The 20,936-nt window shown below is 44.7% G+C and overlaps 1 protein-coding gene across 1 annotated transcript in view; it reads left to right on the top strand.

Moving 5' to 3' along the window:
• The first annotated feature begins 277 nt into the window (after nt 1-277).
• The window catches only part of PLCXD2 (phosphatidylinositol specific phospholipase C X domain containing 2), a 45,142-nt gene continuing 24,483 nt past the window's right edge, over nt 278-20,936 (top strand). Inside the window, exon 1 of the mRNA XM_035000204.1 lies at nt 278-965. Within this exon, the coding sequence (XP_034856095.1) occupies nt 803-965 (163 nt within the window). The 5' untranslated portion in view covers nt 278-802. The remainder of the gene's footprint in view (nt 966-20,936) is intronic.

The raw sequence follows: 20,936 nt of genomic DNA, 5'->3' as shown, positions 1-20,936 counted from the left end.
CCCCCGCCGGCAAGCTCCCCCGCTCTGCGGTCCGCGTATTGGTGCCTGTCCCCCTCCTCCCGGGCGGGAGTAACGGAGGGAGGGGACTGGGCCGCCGAGGGGTGGGAGCGCTCGGAGGGGCAGCCCGGGAGGGCGCAGGCCAATCGGAGCGCGCTCCGCCAGCGGCCAATCACGGGCCGCGTAGCCCAGCGAATCTGCCCGGCAGTGCGGGGCGGGGCTGCCGGGAGTCCGGGTGCCGCGGGTTACACTTCTGAGCGCCTTCGGAAAGCCACAGGGCAGGGGGAGTGTGCGCCGAGAGGCCGGGGAGGAGGAGTAGGCAGGCCCAGCTTCTGTGCCAGCCCAGTGACACACTTTGAGGCATAAATCTGGCCGGCGATGCTGCGTCCGGGCGCTCACGTGTGTATAGACCCACCGGCTCGTCCGTACGCCGTGTGGGCACCTGTCGTGTGAGTGGCTCTGGGCGTGGCGGCTCGTCGGACGTTCAGTTTCTCTAAGATTTATCTCTAGGGGCCTACCTAACCCCGGCTCCAGAGGGGAACCTAAGAAGTTTAACGGAGCCGGGTCTGAGCTGATTAAGGGAGTGGAAGAGCGGCTGGGCCGGAGAGGGTGGGGACTGCGGGTGCTGGGGGTGGGGGGCGCGGGTAGGGAACCACCTCTTTGCCCCGTCTCCCAGGCAGGAAGGTCTTTTGGCAAGACTGGCTTGACAAAGATGGCCCTGGAATGTGTGGAGTGCGGGCCGTGATGATCACTGAGTGAGTGGCACTGGGCTCAGGCTGGGCAGTTTGTTGACTGACAAAGAGGAATGCTAGCAGTTAGGAAGGTGAGGAGGAAACTCAGGATGGGGACCATCTGCTCCCCCAACCCCAGCGGGACAAAGACATCATCGGAGGTCTGCAATGCCGACTGGATGGCCTCGCTCCCCCCTCACCTCCACAACGTCCCCCTTTCCAATCTGGCAATCCCAGGTACTCTTCTATTCCTGCTTGTTCCCACTGTGTTTGCTTCTGCCATTTTAGTGTTGTTATTATTAATGGATTGGGTTGCTTTTCTGTTGTGCTGAGAAAATAATTGTCAGTGACCTTACTAAACCTTAACCAAAACTTAACCCTGAAGCAGCTGCTGTGAACAGATTTAAGTACACTGCCTCACTGACAAGGGGGACTCGGGAGCATGGAAGCACCATTTTTTGTTTGTTTGCGTCTTTTTGTTTTGTTTTTACTTGGTAACCTCATTCTAAGAATGTTACAGTCTTAATGTTGGAACCAGGCCATGTGAGGGGTGCATGTACATGAATCGCTGAAAGAAAGAAGGAGAGATCAAGAGTAATGAATAAAAAGTCATTAACAATTTTAGATCTGGGTCAAAATTGAAACTGAAAAGTATTTTCTTTCTCATTCATCTGACCTTGCATATAGGAAAAACAAACAAACAAACAAACAAACAAACAAACAAAGATAAGCATTAGAGAACAGGTTCAGAACCAGGACGGAGTATAAAGACACATATTTTTGCTGTTGGAAAAGCCAGAAATAGAGAATGCAAATGCTCATCAGAGGTCGCAGGCAGTCATTAGGTGTGATGAGGTGGTGTTTGAAGATTTGTCTATATATACACAGGTGTGTCTGCCTGACTGATCTAGAACCGAAGTGTTGAAAAGCACTTCTGCTCCAGCCATGGTTTCTCTCCTGGGCGTTTTATGCCTTGGTATCACTCTCATTAAATTTGTTAAATGTGTCCTCTTCCTTCCGCTCAAAAGCTGGTTAAAGCATGGTTTCTAGGGAGAGACATTTGGACTACAGTGATCCAAGATCACTTGGTCTCCTGTGCTGGGCAAAGTCCCAGATGCCTGTACTTGAAAAGCACCCCTAGGAGCAGGGGATGGACGACTGCCAATGTTTTCTCTCAACTGGAGATAGAACAATTGCTCTTCGCCCCTAGACTACCAGACAAACTTGCAAGCATCCCTGGGAGCAGTCTGATTTTTTTGCATGACCTCATGCAACCCAGATCTTTGCTTTCTATGCATGAGGAAGAGCAGAGCTGGCTTCAGATGCAGCCTTTTCCTTCCTCGCCTCTTCTTTTGGAGGTCGTCCAGGTGCATTGTCTTCATGGGCTCTTGCTACTTTTGAGCAAGGAGAGGGCTGCTAAATCTCTTGATAGTTACGATCACTTGTGTTTTATCAGCCATTGACTATAGTTCCTTGGGAAATGCCAGACGGTCATGCTTCAGAACAGGTCTTTTCCATGTTTAATTGACGCCTTTGGAGTCATCACTGAAATGATGCACAGGCTTCTTTTAACATTAGTCATTTGTCTTCAGGCTTTCCAGTGGAATTGTTTGGTCAGGTGGTATGGCAGGTAGTGTGTGTTTGCAAACAGCATGGCATCTTAGGCAGGCCCTAAGTGACTTTGTCATTCAGGGCACGGCCAGGGTAGGTTGGGGCTTTCTCCTTCCTGTTGTACTTTGGACGGACAGATCACACCACAGCCCCAGCTCTGCCAGTGGCTTGGCTGGGTGCTCTGACACCGTGACCCCAGAAAGGAGCTGGGCATTTGTTCTGCAATCTATAGGGTATCTCAAAATTACTAGAATTGCCAGGGGAAGGGGGCAAACAGCCAGAGCCTGCTGCTGTGATTGGAAATGCTATGATTAGGCACCATGGAGGACATAGGAATTTTTTAACCCTGCTTTGTGAAGTGGGTCCTTCTATGCAGAAAACAAAAAAAAGGAAGGAAGAAAGAAAGAAAAAGAAAAAATGACCTTGACTCCTCAACATGCTGAATTCACTTCTGTGATTGTCCTTTTCCCAGCTGTGGAAGGGGCATGAGCATGTGTATATATGAGTTCAACACAGGAAAATCACATGTAAGTGCTAGCCATTTATGGCCCCCCCCCCACCCCCCCCCCCCCCCCCCCCCGCCCAGTTTCCTTTCCCCTCTCTCAAGCTTAATATTCCCTAGCTAATGGCTAGCACTCAAGTTCTGCCAAGCCTTGCGGAGAAATTCTGAAATACAGAAGGCATTCAGGACGTGGAATCTCCATCATCTTCCTCCCCCATTTCCCCTCCACCTCTTCCCCTTCGTGATCGCCTTCAGCATAATAGTTCTTATTTACTAAGTGCTAACCTCAGTACCCACTGGCAAACACTACCTCAAATCTCTACACCTCCAAGATAGCTACTAACATCCTCATTTTGGAAATAAGAAAATTATTGTCCAGAGAGGTTGAGTAATTTTTTTAAGATCACACAAATAGTAAATAACAGAACTAACATTTAAGCCCCTATCTAGCTGGCTCTAAAGCCCATGCACTATCCCTGTGCCCCTCAGGGGGCCTTGGGGAGTGCAGAGCAGCTGTGTGTGTGTGTGTGTGTGTGTGTGTACTGGGGGAGGGGGTGGTAGTCTCTAACTAAAAAGCAGTTTTTACAGTCTGTCCTCTGCGGTAAATGAAATAATTTTTAAGATTAGGTGGTCTTTATCTGAGTGATTATATATTACTGTGAAGAGATAGATAAATAGATAGACATATATGTGTACATATTATATATCTGAGTAATATATATATTTACATGTTTACAATTATATATGTATATATGTGATATATATGTGTATGTGTGTGTGTATGTATATATACACATATCCCTGTTTATAATTGGAACGCAGGAAGTTTTAAATTCAGATTTATTGTTTAGACCAATTTTGTGTGATGTTTATGCCATGTATGTGCTCCTGTGTGCCAACCGATGATGTAGGGTGTCTATAAGATTGTGTCAGATCTGTCAGGATGAGGATGGGGCGGCATTGACCTGGGAAAGGTCAGAGAAAAAGCAGGGGTTCTGGCAAGAATAGTAGAACTGGGATGGAGTAAACTATGTCAAATTTGAGTGCATCTGCTGCATTTGCCTAAGTCATGATGGGAGAGAACAGGTGTGAATGTGTACCTCTCAACAAAGCCTTGATGTATTATTTTACTTGTACAACTGTTAAGAACACCTGTTAATGACTGGCATCGCCCAAACATATTGAAATATCCTGGAGAAGAACCTCAGAACAAATCTCATTGCCAACCGTTTAGAATGATTGGAGACCCCAAGGGTAAAGGATCTGGAATTGCAAAAGTCAGATTTTTAAATTAAAGCTTTAAACTCTACAAACATTTTCACTGACGTTAGTGAAAGCATGATATTCTTTATGGACAAATGGACTGATAGAAAAAATGTTTTCTATAACGTGTATAGTTTTCAAGGAATTCTTTTTCTATAGTTTAGTGTATTTCTTTTCTTGTCTTTTTTTTTTTTTTTAGATTTTTTTTAAACCATGCTCTTTCCCTTTTTATTGAAGGTAAACTGTTTAGTCTGTTGGAGAGAGCCTTGAACTTAAGAAAGTTGATATTGTTGATTCTGGCTGTGTGATACTGAAGAAGCATCTGAATTTCTCAGGACTTAGTTTCCTCATTTGTAATTAAGATGTTGGATTAAATGAAATACAGAGTCTTTTCTAAATTAAAAATTCTTTGATTAATTGGAGGCTTTTTTATAAATGCCCATTCTTTGTCCAAATGTGAAAAGAGATAGAAGAATGAGTCATTTTAGGTCTAAAAGCTCTTTCTTTTATGCCCCTTTAGAACAAGAAATTATTTTTGGCATGTGCAAACAAGTACTCACAACTGCCAGGATGAAGCAGGGTCCTCTCACTTTAGCATCCTAAAAGGAACTGTAGAATAGTTAGTCTAAATAAACTGACCCTGAGTACATTTTAAGAAACGTCCATGCTCAGGCCTGGGGGAGACCCAAGGATGAATCAGGCATCAACCTTAGTATAAAGGAGCTTTCAATTTAGTTTTATATACAGAAATTACCATATATAGTTCAAAATAATTGGGGTAAATATTCAGAGATACAAAGGTGTGATGGAAGCACAGAGAATAGAAAGATTAATTCCCGTTAGTTCCTACTTTTCCGATTAGGAACTACTTTGTTGAACAAACATGGCATTTGACTCAAGATTTGAAGAATGGTCAAAATTTCAAGGGATGTGACTAGGCAGGTGGTCTGGGTTGGAAGGAGACTTTCCTGATGAAATAAACCAGTTAAGCTCAGGGATGAGGGTAGATGGGAAATGGTTGGAGGACTTTCTCTCCTGCCTCTCAGTAATGCTTTGTTAATACCTTTATCATAGCACTTCTGAACACGTTATTTTTGGCTGTCTGACATCCATATCATCTATGAACAATTTGCATGCAGAGAGTATGTCTTATTTCTCTTTATAATCCTAGGTCCTAGTACAGGGTAGCAGCTTGGTCATTGGTGACAAGTGGATGATTTTTTTTTTTTTTTTAAGATTTTATTTATTTATTTGACAGAGAGAGAGACAGTGAGAGAGGGAACACAAGCAGGGGGAGTGGGAGAGGGAGAAGCAGGCTTCCCGCCGAGCAGGGAGCCCGATGTGGGGCTCGATCCCAGGACCCTGGGATCAGGACCTGAGCCGAAGGCAGACGCTTAACGACTGAGCCACCCAGGCGCCCCAACAAGTGGATGATTGAATGCGAGGGACCCAGAGAGTAAGGATGCGGGAGAGTGGCTCGCTTGCAGCCACCACCGTGTCTGATTGTGGTCAGGGCTAAACTGAATGGATTGATTAGGTTTACCTGGCGAAAATGCCGTCTGAAGCCACATTTTCCAGCCATCTCTTGTTCCCTCTGCATAGTATTCCCGTAGCTTTAGATAAGGCTCATCACTGAGCCCCACTGGAAGTGAAAATTCTGAGGCAGAGCAAAATGGTCAGGAGAGTCAGAAGCGGAATTCTGGTGTAACTTGTGTCCTAGGAACAATTCTTTCACCCTGCATCCTGTCTGCCTTCTCTCTTCCCTTGTCAAATGTGAGCTTCTCATGTTTCCTGCCTGGCCTCAGCCCCAGCCTGCTCTCATTTCTTGTTCCCCTCTTCACCTTCCTTCCACTGACCTGGCCTCTCCCTTTCCAGTGCCAACCCTCGCCCAGATGCTCCTCACTGCTCTCCAATTCCCAGACCCTTCTCCGTTCTCATCTTCCTGAGGATCATCCCCTTCTTTTTTACGTTTCGGAATTCTATCCCTGTCCCACGCAGTTCCGCCTTTGACCACTTGGTGAGTTCTCTAGCTCTTCTCACTTCCCACATGTGTGTCATGCAGACGACCAGATTATTACAGGGGCAGGACGAAGGGATCATTACTCAAATTATGCTTTTGGAAGTTGGATTAGGTCTGATGCATCCAAAAGAGATTTGGGGACCCAAAGGGGCATAACATACATTGTGGAACAAGAATTCTAGGTTGGCTCCACTTTGAGGATAGCATGAGCCATGAGTTGGCCCTAGAAAGAAACCCATCCTCCTACAGGATTTGAGGCTGTGGAAAACCAAGGACAAGGCTGAGTCTACCAGGGCTGACCCAATCAAGAAAAACAATCTTATGGAACCAAAAGGGACTCTTAAGTGGGAATACGTTTTGTTTTTTATTTTTTTCTCTCTGGGTGGTCATGGTGAGGAATAAAAAGAGCCTCTGACTTTGGTGTTCTTATTAGTAGGTCTTTCTTCTAAGGAAGCTCATCACTTCCTTAGATTTCCCTACCGGTGCCCCCCAGTCACATAAAAGCCGCAAGGAATTCAGGAATCACTCATATCTTCCAGAGGCAGAACGAATCATGGATTGGTTTAGAGCGTTAACGCTAGCGCCACTCTGTCTGGATTTGAACGTCAGCTCTGTTCCTGATGACTCTGTGACCTTGGGCAGGTTTCTTACTCTCTGTGCTACAGTGCCCTTCTCTGTAAAACAGAGATAATAATGGCACTACATCATTTCGTTAGTGTGACAAATAAATTAATTCACATAGCATGCTTAGAACAGTTTCTGTCACAAAATGATGTGTCATTAAAAATTAATTATGATGGATTTATTAAAAACCTGCACCTGGAATGGACGACCAAAAAGAAGTGTAAGATCAGTCCATCCCTTCAGGTAAGGCACAGTCTAGTTAAGGAGCTGACCTTCCAATTAAGCCTTGTGGCTCAGTGTTCTCTGTCTGATCAGATCAGGATAACCTGAATGGTCATCCCCTCAAGGGGGCTTAGAGTTAAGGGAAGGATATATGGAGGGTTGCCCAGGATGTGAGTACCAAGGGAGACTTAAGGGCAGTATGAGGGCAGCTGATCAAGAGAGCCAGAAGAACCTCTTTAGCTACTTACTCTGTCCCCCACCCCAAATTTAGCTGTCAAACTTTGTCATCTTCAGCCATCCAAAGCCTTTGGGGAAAATGCAACTCTCTGTGACAGGGCCATACTGTTAACTTTGCCCCTCCTCTCCTCATTTCCCCACCACTTGCCCTCCTAACCCAGTCCTTGCGTTCACAGCTCAAGAGTAGGGATGTTAGGAAATGCTTTCCTTTGAATAGATCTTTATACATACTTTATAACTCTTTCCCCAGCCATTGGAATAGCCTCACAATCCCTCCAAACATACACATCACCCTCTACACACACACTAACACACACATGCTACCCATCACCCAACACACACACTGAGCTGTGGCCTCAGGAGAGCCTAAATTTTCATGCCTGTTGCTGTTTTCCCTTGATAAAGATCTTGCAAAACATGCCTACGGACATCTCAAATCCTAGGAGCCTGCCGCCTTCCCCTGCACACTGCTGTTTCAGATGTGCTTCTGAAGCTGACAGTCGGCTTCTTCTTTTTTTTTTTTTTTAAAGATTTTATTTATTTATTTGACAGAGAGAGACACAGCGAGAGAGGGAACACAAGCAGGGGGAGTGGGAGAGGGAGAAGCAGGCCTCCCGCGGAGCAGGGAGCCCGACGCGGGGCTCAATCCCAGGACTCTGGGACCATGACCTGAGCCGAAGGCAGTTGCTCAACAACTGAGCCACCCAGGCGCCCCCTGACAGTTGGCTTCTATCCCATGATTTGAGCTGACTACCCCCTCACCCCCACCCATACCCCGCCAGGGGACGGGTTGGCTCCAGTCTCCCCCACCCAGCCCCTAAGAGCTTCCAAGTACAGGCAGCTAGAAGTAACTGTTAGAGAAATGCTTTGCCTTTGCGAAAAGCTTGAACCTCTTCACAAATGCTGAGTAACCCTAATCAGAGTTTCAAACCTGGCCTGCAGAGGAGGGATTATTTATAGACATTGTAGTAGGTGGGTGTGTTTGTGTGTGTGAAAGGATTTAAACACCCATCAAGAAGCAAATTGAGGTAGAGGAGCACTGTGACGGCGCTGGTTTGAAGTGAAGGGCCTGGTGGAGTCAGGGCCCTTCACTTCTCACAGCTCTGGGAATTCGGATTGTATTGCTGAGCGCCCATAAGGATCAAACAGTCCCTGGGAGGATTACATTAGTAGGTCTCTAGTAGCTCCAAGGTAACATGGGTTTGGCCACAGAGGCCGGCATTGCTCCAAGGGGATGTGTAGGTGGTGCTATGAAGTGTCCGTGGTCTACCTTGGATTCACAGTCTACAAAGCCGCTGGAATTTTCTAGGAGAATAACAGGTGGGGTTTTTTTGGTTTTTGTTTTTTTAATTTCCAATTATTCTAGAACTATTCGCTGTAAGGTTCTTTTTTTTCCAGAGAATATTCTGTTGCTATTTTTTTTTCCTCTGTACAGACCTGACGGTATCAAAGGAAGAACCAGGAGGCATCTGTACCCTGTAATGCTAATGTCTCGGAGTGCGCAGCAGTCTGCGTAACGGTGGAACTGAACGATTCCTAGACACTGTCCGACTGAGATGAATATTTTATGAACATGTATGATTTGAAGGCTTCTATGCTGAAAGCAATATTCTTATAAAGTATAATTGAAACCAGGTGAAAAAATGTCAAAGAGATAAAGGTGAAGACAGCACCCCTCCCTCCTGAACTTTGAGTTCAGGTCACTGTCGTGGCAAGAGGTGCCCATATGGATCTTCAAAGCTCCTCACCCTTTTGCTTCTTTTGGTTTTCACTGCCTAGATTTAAAAAATGTATTCATTTAAAGGAAAGTTGGGTATTCAAAGGATGTTTGTTGAACACTTTTGTGCCGGGTACTGTGTTAGATGAGGTGAGCATGGAGAAAAGAGTCTTCTCCCTGCTCTTCATGAAGTTATGGTCTTAAAAGAGAAGCTAAAATTCAAACACTGTGGAGAAGAATGCATAGGACACTGTAACACTCAGAAAGCTAATTCCCAATTCCATTACTGGGAGGAGGCGGGAAGCCTGGTAGATTGAGCTTTCAAGAGGAGCCTTGGGTTGAATCATAAAGAGCAAATAGTAAATAGGTGTTAAAGGTAGAGGGAAGGTTATCACAATGTAGAGGTACCCAGGAGGAGCAAGGAGTGAGAGATTAGGGTGACCTTGAGAAAAGCCAACCAGTCTGGTATGGTCAGAACATAGATTTCATTTAAACAGAGATGAGACTGGCAAAGTAGGCTAAGGAGTCTTACGTGCCATGCTAAGATTAAACTTTAAACATTGTCCCAGGGCAAACAGCAGCCACTGAAAGACTTGGTCAGCAATGGGTGAAAAGCCCCCAAATAACTACATAAGGGTGAAGAGAAACAAAATGGCACATCAGTTATTAGGAATGCTGAGGGGTAATATGAGAAACTTACTCTTTCTTTCATTTCTATTTAATACATATGTATTGATTTCCTCTCATATGCCAGGCCCTCTCCTAGACACAGTGATGATCATTACACACAGTTCCTGCCTTCAAAGAGCTTACAATCTAGTTGGAGAAATGGACTTTTTTCCTTAAGATTTTATTTATTTATTTGAGAGCGAGAGAGCATGTGAGCACAAGTGGGGGGAGGGGCAGAGGGACAAGCAGACTCCCCACTGAGCAGGGAGCCCAATATGGGGCCGATCCCAGGGCATCAAGATCATGACCTGAGCCACCCAGGCTCTCCAGAGAAATGGACATTTAATCAAGTAGTTATATTGTATGTGATGAGTAACTGCTCTTTAAAAACAAAACGAAACAAGTAGTTATAACACTCTACTATACTATTAGAATGATTGGGGAGGCAGAAGTTACTACTGGAAGAAGTATATGGCATGAGCATCTTTAACAAGACTTGGGAGTCCAGGGAAGCCTCCTGGAGGAAGTGATGAATAGACTGCGCTGGGAAGGATGCATAGGAATTAGCCCTGAGGATGAGAGTGTTCTAGGAGAGGAAAAAATGTGGAGAGAAAAAGAAAGAGAAGAGAGAAAATGGCCCACTTAACCAAAATCGTTCACGGTAGTTGTACTGTAGGTTTTCAGGAGGGGAGGGGCAAGGTACAGGGAGGTCTAACAAGCCATGTTAGAGTCTTTTAGCTTTACCTCAATGGTGGTGGGAAGGACATTAAGCAGGTGAATGACAAGGTCAGCCCTGTGATTTGGAAACACCGCTCTGGCTGCAGTCCACGAAGTATATTGGAATTGGGAGTACTGGAGCCAACTGGAGCAGTTAGGTTGTTGATGAGGCCATCCCAGTGGGAGGAGATGCTGACCCGAGAAGGAGAGTGACAGTGTGGACAAAGGAAAAGGGAAGACACAGGAGATGTATTGGAGGAAGTATCGACAGGACTTGAGGGTGAAAATAGGGATACAGGAGAAGAAGCAGGTTAGGGGTGGCAGAGGGAAGCAGATGTGCTGAGTTTGGGGCACGCCGAGTTTGAGGGACCTGTGGGACTTATCAGAATTGGGAGAAGGGCCTAGACAGTGCTCAGTGGAAATCATTTCAGAGCTCAGTCTTACTTTTCACAATTTGCCCAACCCCTGACCCTCACCCACAGCTACTATTATATCCAATATAAGAAGATTTGAGTTTGAAATCAGTGTCTTTATTCTTTTTATATATATATATTTTTTAGATTTCAGTTAAACTTTTGCTTTGTTCAGGAACTCTGCCCAAAACTTCTAGTCCCAGATAAGTGACCCTCAGAAGCTCATCTAGTGTTGGCTTGTTCTGCATGAATTCTCTCATGTCTTGTTTAATGATTTCTTCAACTATATTGGCAGCTTGGGGGTGGGAGTTGAGGTTAGCTGTGTGCACTATAGCACAAACCAACTGTGAAATGGAAACATTTAGTAACGTTACCACGCCATCAAATACCATATATTTCACGCACTCACATCCTGGGGTACACCAAAAGGCTAAATAAAAGCAGGAGAATTTTGTAGTAGAATATTTAATGTAGTATAAGTTTTTCTTCTACCCTAAACATTTTCCTGTTTTCCCCTAGACCTTTGTATTATTCTTATTTTTGTGTTAAAAACTGAAAAGTTGCTAAAGAGAATGTGATTCTTTTGGAACTGAGAAAGCTTATCAGGGGATGACCAAGTGCCCTTTGTGAGGTGTTACTTTACCAAAAATGATGCCATCTGTTCAGAGACAAAGCAGAGTGATAATGAGCAAAACAGAGAAAGAATTTCTTATTAATGAATTACCTATACAGTCTCTTACTTTGGGATGGGGATCAGAGTCTCCCGGACATTTGAGGAAGAGAAAGTCTTTCAAAAGAAAATAGATGCCCATCCATCTGTAGAGGGCTTTAAAATGCCTCCCAGACATGGAATTGAAACCCCTCTGACTCACATAAATCCTAGGATGTTGGGGCCAATTCGGAGAATATCTGGGGCAGTGGAATTCTCATGGTGCCCTGCAAGAGCCTGGGTGAGGCTTGATGCCCCTCAGGACTCCTCCTCATGGCCAGAAGTGGGGACTGTTGGGGCAGACCTTGAACCAGAGAAGCTCTGCTTGTATTTGTTTTACATATAAATACCTCATCTGACAACATTCCGGGTCTGAAAAGCACCATGAAAAGCTCGATTTACTCCAGCTGTCTAGCTCATCCAGCCAGTTGGGGAGTAGACCAGGAGTAGTAGCTCTCTGGCTTCCCAGGCTAATGTCAGTTCTCAGACAGTGGGATACCTCTTGGCTTCTCAGCCCATAAAGATAAGTTGATCAGCATCCTCTGCTTTCCAGGGTTCTGCCTCATCCAGTGGCTTTGTTGCATTGTGAGTAATTCCAAATTCAGTAGGCACTTGATTAAAAATTAAATGGACCACGTGGCCCGCTCAGATTTTGTGGGCAGTTTGACCGTTGTTATTAATACTCTCCCACACGCCCTATGGAAAATAATCCAGTCGGATAGATGAAGTTTATCCCTTTGGGCTGACAGGGTTTAAAGATGTTATTCTTTGGTTTGGGAATCTGCTAAATGGTCCCCAGATCTTGAGCCTGGGACTCGTGTTGGCTAGATTCTGTAGATCCTAAAGATGCCTCAGCCTTTTCTGCATTTGTCAGCATGGAGTCACATTCCCTACAAATGCTGCATTTTTCCCAAGGACCTAATTCAGGTGTGTGAAATGGGAGACCCCAAGGAGATGTTATTAGAAAATAATTTACACAGGAATGAGTTGCAGGAAATCTAGTCTTTAGGACTTATCCTTTTAAATTGTTCGATGTGATGTTTTATTATAGCTGCTCCTTTCGTCATCCTTTCTGGCTTATTTTTGTTCTGTGTGTTTCCTGACATATTCCTCTTCGTTGAACCAAATAACTCAAGCTAGCAGGATAGATGGAGATAAATGGAACTGGGGGATACAGGTGCTGGGGGTGAGGAGGTGCAGACAGTGAACTCTGCCTGTTTTAAGAAGATGGATGGACCAAAGAGAAGTTTGGGAAAGGATCAGAGGACCTTGGCTTACCTGCCCTAGGCAACTCTCTAAACATCTGTTTATTCAAGCAATCATGCTTGCATTTATTCTAGATGCATGTATTCAGTGCCTACGATATGCCAGAAACTTAGGAACTGTAGGGATACTCACAGTCAGGTATCCGTGACAGATACGGAGATAATTGCCTCAAGGTGTCCCAGGTTCATCAAGTTCAAGAGGCAGTGGATGCACAAAGGGAAAAATATTTACATCTACTTGGTGGAGTCAGGTGAGCTCACAGGCAGATGATTTGTGACTTGGGTCACATACAGGTAATGAAAACAAGAAGGCAAGGGGCAATGAGTTTGTTCCCAACGAGTGTGAGGGTTTTCTGTTTCTGTCTTCTTTTAAGCAAATCTTTTGCTATATCCAATAACCATAAGGCCCACTTCTTTTTTTTTTTTTTTTTTTAAGATTTTATTTATTTGACAGAGACACAGAGAGAGAGAGAACACAAGCAGGGGGAGAGGGAGAGGGAGAAGCAGGCTTCCAGCCGAGCAGGGAGCCCGATGCGGGGCTCGATCCCAAGACCCTGGGATCATGACCTGAGCCGAAGGCAGACGCTTAACGACTGAGCCACCCAGGTGCCCCAAGACCCACTTCTTATATGTAACTTTGCAAATGAGTATGTTCTCAGCTCAGGCCACAGACCTATTTTAGCATGCAAAATGACAGTCTGTTCAAATCCCATTTATTGTAATATTCATAGAGATGAAATACCTGATCTGTAACACAAGATGTTTTCTACAAAAACTGCCTTAAACATTTCCATCATTTAAAGATGCATGTTCATTTTTATGTCTGTTCTTAATACGCTTTACCGTATCTCAATTTTTAATGTTTATACACAGGAGAAACAGTATAGAGAAGTAGTTCAGAGTACGGGTTCTGTTTTAGCATACCGAGGATCAGATCCTAATTACTCATCACGTGACCTTGAATAAACAGTTTAACCTCTCTGTCCCTTAGTTTTCTGCTCTGTAAAGTAGAAATAATGACAGCACCTGCTTCACGAGCACAAGGTTAGAAGAAACACGGTCTATATACCTGCCCTTACTCTTGACACCAACTGCCAGTTTTGGGGTCCTCAAGATCAGCCTTAATTTTGCTAGATAATTTGCTGGAAGGAGTGACAGAACTCACTGAAAGCTGTTATACTCACAGTTCCTTTTTATTTTTTATTTATTTATTTTTTTAAAGATTTTATTTATTTATTTGAGAGAGAGAGAATGAGAGAGAGCAAGCACATGAGAGGGGGGAGGGTCAGAGGGAGCCCGATGCGGGACTCGATCCCGGGACTCCAGGATCATGACCTGAGCCGAAGGCAGTCGCTTAACCAATTGAGCCACCCAGGCGCCCCTACAGTTCCTTTTTATTACGGCTAAAGGCTACAGGTTAAAACTGGCCAAGTGAAGAGGTACACAAGGTGGAGTCCAGGAGAGTTCCAAACGTGAAGCTTGCAGCTGTCCTGTCTCCCGGGCTTGTGGACGGTGCTAGTCTCCCGGTATTGAGGGGCGCAGTACACACAAAATACTGCGAACCAGGGAAGCGCATCTGAGCCTTGGTATCCAGAGTCCTCACTGAGGCTCCACACGGCTGACCTCAGTACCCAGCCCCTCCAAGGTCAAGTGTCTATCCACATGACTCAAAGCCATCACCATAAATCTCATCCTTAGATGTTCTGATGTGGCCCCAAAGTCCCCAGGTGAACAAAGATACTCTTATCAGGCAAGCTATTGCAAGGGTTTGAGAGATTACCTCCCAGGGCCAAGGAAAAAGACCAGCCCTCTGGTTGGTCAAGGTTAACCTCTCCTTGGGCAAGGTTAAATTCTTTACTACACAACAAAGTTGTTTAAGAATTGTATAAGATAAAACATGCATTGTGCTTAGAATATTGCTTAGCACAAAACAAGCATAAATTTTCGATATGTAGCTATGGTTATTAACAGTCCTTTTTGATGGCCAAATATATATCTAGCACCATATTAGATACTATAGGAAATCTTTAAAAATTTAACGAGATATAGTTTGTAATCTTGTAGGAGAGATACTGAGGTTCAAATAAAGCAAATAAAAGCAGAAGGCGGTGAATGCCACAGTAAAGAAACAAGCAGACTGTGCTTGGGACCTGGGAAAGGAAGCAATTACTTGCGGATGGGGGCTAAGGAACAGCTGCCCTGGAAGACACCTGGGAGCTGGTCCGAGGATGGATAGGATTTTGATATGGGGAGGAGGGGCATTTCAGACACAGGGAACCAAATGGATGAAATCGGAGATGGGAAAGCAAGGGCCCTCATGGCTCCCGATACAGGTGACAGGAGAAAGCAGTGGAAAAGGACTGGGCAGATGGACGGAGGGCAGATGAGAGAGGTTTTCAGTGTGGTGCGGAGCACTTCCCGCTTTATCTTGTAGACTGGAGGGAGCCAAACCCTGAAAGAAAATCTGCTGTCTCTCTTTACGACTCCAGTCTTCGCACATGCTCTTTCCTCTGCTGTCACAGCCTCCCTCCCAACAGTCCCCACTTCACTTGGCCCAAGACAACTCATCCTGCGAGAAACAGCTCGGTACCACGTCTGTGCATGCCTCCCTTATGGGACATATTGTATGCCATTGGGACTGTTCACCTGTCTTCCGACTACACACAGCAGTGTTTGGTCACCTCTGTATAGTCAGCGTCTGGTTCAGAATAAGAACCTTGTGCAACAAAAGGAGGGAGCCAAAGAGAGAAATGTGGAATCCTGAAATATCTACAGAGAATTTAAGCATAAAGAGCAGATATTTCTAATTAATTTAAGGAGAAAGTAGGACATAGAGAAAGTAACGATGCCTAAGGTAAGACAAAATCTTATAATTGCATTGCAAAGTTCTCTTAAGGTGTCCCAAGGCTTTATAAAATAAAAATAAAATATAATAATAGAAGAAGAGCTTACTTATATAACACTTATAAAGCATTTACTAGGTGGCTGATACTGCTCTACTTGATTTACGTAAACCTGCCTGGTTAAGCTTTGCAATCCAATGATAGAAGTACTATAACCTCCATTTTACAGATGAAGAAACTGAAGTACAGAGAAGTTAAGCAAATTGCAACAAAAATCCTGGTAACAATACTAGATTGTAAAAACTGATCTTGCCAAATTCATTTAAGTGCACTGAATAAAAGATATCTGTAGAGTTGGAAATTGACCAGTGTTGGGCTGTGCTTCAGTTCCTTTTGTTGGTTGTAATGAAGAGTACTTTTCTTTTCATCTGAGGCATTTGCTTCCATGCCAGAACTGTAATGCCTGAGTACCCATGAGGATGGTTGTGTTTGAAACACTGCCCGGTAACCTGTTCCAGCTGAACAAGTCACATTTTTTTTTTTCAAGACCAAACATGTAGGAGGCTTTTTATTGACTCAGAACAGAAGCAGCCCAGTGGTTTAAGTGGTCTGTGTAGTAATCGCCCAGCGAGGATCCAGCCGAGAAAAGATCTTTCTACCTTAATACCAAAAGATCAGCAGAGGCTTTCAGCAGGTGTGTAAGCTTGTCAGGACGCTAATGGTTCAGAATGGGGTGTGTTTCGTTCACTTTCCCTGCTGTGCATAATGTACAAATTCCCTTTAAACCTATCATTTCATGTAATTTAGACTGTTACTTCTTGGCTTTCCCCTCCTCCTCTTTCCCTTTCCTTTGTGGGAGTACCTGGCTTCATCCTTCATTTACAGGAAAGAGGAAAAAAAAAATCCTTGTTCCTGAAGGGACCTAGCTGAGTGAGGAGCTTCCCTGGATCTTGACCATTCTGCAGTTTGTCAAATGAATCTTAAAATAACCCTGCCCTGTGAAAAATTTCAACTGAGCGAGGTGCCTATGACGGTGTTTTTTTCAAAGCCCCCCCAATAAATTTCATAAAAATGTCAGACAAAGCAATCAAACACCAGCCTTTGGAGTGAAGGGAGCTGTCATGTAGACTGCTAAACAAGAAGTGAGCTACTGGCGAGTGCATTCAATCAACGTGCAGACCTACCCCTAGCCAACCATAAGGTGGCCTTGAGAAAATGAGAACTTGAACCTGTGTGAAGGGCAAGAATTTCTCCAGCAATTTCACAAAATTCTCAGATGAGCCAAAGATAAATAAAAGACCACCCTACAGTCTTAGAGTGATTTGCTTTTTGCAAATACTTATAAGCACATTTTCTGCTTAAGTATGGTAAATATGAAAGAAATGTATCTTATTTCTTTACAATGATGAATAATTATAAAGGGTCATAAATTCCTTTCACAAACTGTTAATAAGTTGGACTCATCCGATTCCTAACGTAGAAGAGATCCTAAGGCTCATTTCACCCACCTTCCTAAATTTGCAGATGGAGCAACCGACCTCCAGTGTGAATTTACGATCTAATCAGAGTAGAACCGGCGCTGGGATTCAAGGCTCTGAGCTGAGGAACTATAAAGAAAATGTTTCCTCAACTGAGAGAAGGTTAGAGTGCCCTCGTGTGTCCCTACATAGAAATTATTCATGTCTTTACAAAATACAAAATTACTTTAATCTCTCCATCAAGTTCCTGCATTGGGATGAGGGCAGGCATTTAGCTCTAAAAACAAACCCTGTGATCACCACATCTGAGGAAGTAAATATACAATGCATTTGACTTGTTTCATTATTAAACATATAGAAGCAACTATATCCGTAGAGTGTTTTTTTGTGGATTCTGGTCTGACACACCTGGATTTTTGTCCCAGGCCACTTGAGATCTTTGTAACCCTGAACTAGTTGCAAAACCAGTCTGTACCTCAGTTCCTCATCTGTAAAATGCAGGTAATCACTGCTGCAGGATCATGGCAGATCCAAAGAGATCTTATATGCAAAGTGCCCAGCTGGACATTGCATACATGATAAACACTCAGAAGATTGAAGTTGTTATTTTCAGACATGAGCCCTCACCAGGGATCACCTGCGAGTTCATGATGAAGGAATGGAATGCAAATACTGGGGAGGTCAACAGAATGTCTTTGGGATGCTTTTAGCTCTTGGATAAAGAGGTTCCCATGAGCTGGGGGGTGGGGGAACAGAGGGAAAGGAGAGATCATTTTTAAAGAAATATGTACTGAATATATGATTCCTCCAAAATAAATTCTTCCTTCAGATGGGGAAATTTAAATGGAGATAGGCCAAATGGCTTTCCCACAGATGGAATTTCTTTCAGAGATAACACCTGGTCCCTGGCACCCAGAGTCCAGTAATCAAAAAAAAAGTCTCTATTCTGACCAAAAAAAAAAAAGTTGAAAACCAGATCTTATTTATGTCATTGATCCAGTTCTTTTAGAAGTCTTTATTTATTGAGAGGGTAACCATATTAAAATCAATAAGAGCAGAGGTGAAAAACGATAGCTGGGTGAATTCATCTTCTGATTTTAATTTGCCTCTTTATTTGATGAAACAAGCTATCTCAGCATAAGTGTTGAGCAGAATTGCAGTAAATCAAGTCCTTTTGCCCCCAGTGAGCAAAGGTTCCCTCCTCCCCCGAGTAATTCTCACAGCCATCCTTTTCATACACGTGGGAGCAAGGTATCATTATGTGCAATACAAGGAACCTTGACCTTTAAATATTAGTGGAAATGCAGAGTCGGCAATTCTGTCTGTATCTTCTACTAGCTTATTGGAGAATTGAGAGGAACAGTCTAATAGCATGTGAGCGGGGAAGGTGGTGGGGTGAAGGAACTCATCACCTGTGCCTTACATCACCGGGCGGGGGGGGGGGCGGGGGAAGGAGAAGAAAGATTAGGTTGGACTCTTCTCTAAATACTTTTCCTAGATGCCATTATCACTGGGGAAGTCTGCATAGATTATTGCGCTGCGAGAAACAGATAAAAGGCTGCTCAGAGTTTGCAAGCCTCGCCCCTGGGGTCGCCCATCCTTTCTGAGAATCTGTTGCCTTTAAATAAGGCAAATGCGGCATATGAGGCCAAGGCATTTATTATTTATGGGAAGTTCATCAAGCTCACCTATGGCTGTGGAGGAGCAGAATGGAAGCCCGTGAGCCTCAGCAGCGCCCCGGCACTCTCAGCAGCCCCCGCTCAGCGGGAAACGGCCCGCTCTGCCCCGCGTGCAGCCCCGGGGGCCGCGGAATGCTGCACTCTACACAATTGCAGTGCTATTCTGGGCAGTGACAGGCTGCAGCTCGACTCTGTGGTCATCAATCTTCAGTCAAGTAATGAAAAGATATTCCCTGCCTCACACTTGAAAGTCTCCTGTTTGTGTGGATTAACTGAACAATATATGGTGTGGTTGCTCCAGTTACCTCCAGTAGCGTTTGTGAAACTCGCTGTTCCTGGTGTTTGTCTCCTTTTCTGTGTTGTGCTTTTCTTTATACGTTGTTTTTCTCCTTAGAGTGGCCCTAAAGTCTATAGATCTTGCTTAAGGATGGTTATTATTGCTAGCCCTGTGGTAGGGTTTGAATTCCAGCATACTAAGAAAAAGATTTTTCATAAAGTAAAAGATTTATTTAGTTATTTATTTTAGAGAGAGAGAGTGAGAGAGCGTGCCGGCATGGGGGGGAGAGGCAGAGGGAGAGGGAGACTTAAGCAGACTATGAGCGAGGCCGGACTCAGGGCTCGGTTTCACGATCCTGGGATCACAACCCTGAGATCACAACCTGAGCTGAAACCGAGTCCAGCGTTTAACCAACTGCACCACCCAGATGCCCCCATAAAGGGATGTTTTTGAAGTCCACCTCAATCAGAGAGAAGCTTCCCCTCATACTTCTCCACCTTCTCCCCACTTTATGTGGCACCACCCCACTCCCCAGCCTGGTGTGCCCCTGCCTGCAGACTCTGGCCCAGGCACCAGTGAGACCCAAGGCCAGGAGCCAGAGTCCAGCAGGGACAGCCCTGCTGTGATGGGGCCCATGAGCCGGGCTGGATGGAGACGCGCTTTGCTTCGGACAGGTTAATAGCGTGGCACCCCTTCACTGTCACTTGAACCATACTGATTTGTGATGTAGAGAGAAATGCAGAAATGAGACTGTACCACACCTTTGAAAACCCCACGTGAGGTTTGTTTCCTGCCCTGGGTCTCTCCTAAGCCCTGCAGCCCCTGTGATTCCCTCTTTCTTTCCCCCTCTGATTCCCAGCCTTCCTCCCGACACCGCCCCCCCTTTCCTCCGCAGAGCACTTCAGGTCGCTCCAGCTTCTGCCTCCAAGCCTGCACACCCCAGCCCCCCTTAATACTGCTTCAGGCGTGTCCAAAACATTAATGCCAAAGCTGAAGATTTCAGCTGTGCTTAGCAAACAAAAGATACCACAGTTACCAGGCTTCACTCTGCTTAGAAGAGAGTGTGTATTAAAAAGGACTTTTTTCTTATCACATGTTCATATTCAAGATAAAGAGTGGCCTATGTGCATTAAAAAGAGCTTTTTTTTTTTTTCCCCATCTCGCATATTTTGTAAGAAATCACTGGTGAAAACCTGTGTCAGCTGGCACCAAATATGGGGTTTATCCACTGTCCCTCGTGGACGGGTCCTTTTAGCTCCTACTCTGCCGGTGCGCCCCTCCGTGCGGCTATCCCTGGAAGCCCACGGTCCTGGCAGAGCTGGCTGTCATGAGTCAGGAAGATGCCAGAGAAGGAGCGGAAGTGGCCTCCAGGGAAAGTCAGAGCTGAACAGTAGGGTATCTGGAGTCCACTTGAGCCAATGATCTCTGAAGGGCCAGAGGTGTCCCTCATATTCCTTGTCACCCTGAGTCTGAGAGTGGATGCCGGTGCTAAGGGAGTGAGTAGTTCCTAAAGAGCCCTTCTTCCTAAACATGGCCTTGCCGATATGTTCCATAGGCATACCGAGGTGTAGGCTTTTAGTCATTTCTGAAATTAAGCAGTGGTCTCCCCAAACCTTAGAAAAATACCCAAAGTCTTTTATCAGATGATCTTGAGTGGGAATGCTTTTGAGTACCTTCAATTTCGTATATTTGAAAAATTTTTGAATTTCTTAAAAAATCGCAGGTCCACTAAAATGTAAACACTTTGAGTGAGATAATGTGTTTGAGGACCTAAACCTCATTTTTAGCTCATTTTCTAAGAAATACTGTCAGAAGATTTTTTTTTTTAATAGAAATTCTATGAAGACAGAGTTGTCTGGGCTCCAGGTAAATCGAGGCACAAAATCCTCTTATTTTCTCAGAAAAATTCAACCCTTTAAAATGGCTTAACAAGTCACCAGGCTGTCATCTCCCAAACCCAGA

The sequence above is a fragment of the Mirounga leonina genome, unplaced genomic scaffold (genome assembly GCF_011800145.1).
Source record: "Mirounga leonina isolate KUSES-001 unplaced genomic scaffold, KU_Mleo_1.0 Mir_115, whole genome shotgun sequence".
Classification (NCBI taxonomy): Eukaryota; Metazoa; Chordata; class Mammalia; order Carnivora; family Phocidae; genus Mirounga; species Mirounga leonina.
The sequence above is the reverse complement of the archived record's forward strand: the minus strand, read 5'-3'. Positions and strand labels throughout refer to the sequence as shown.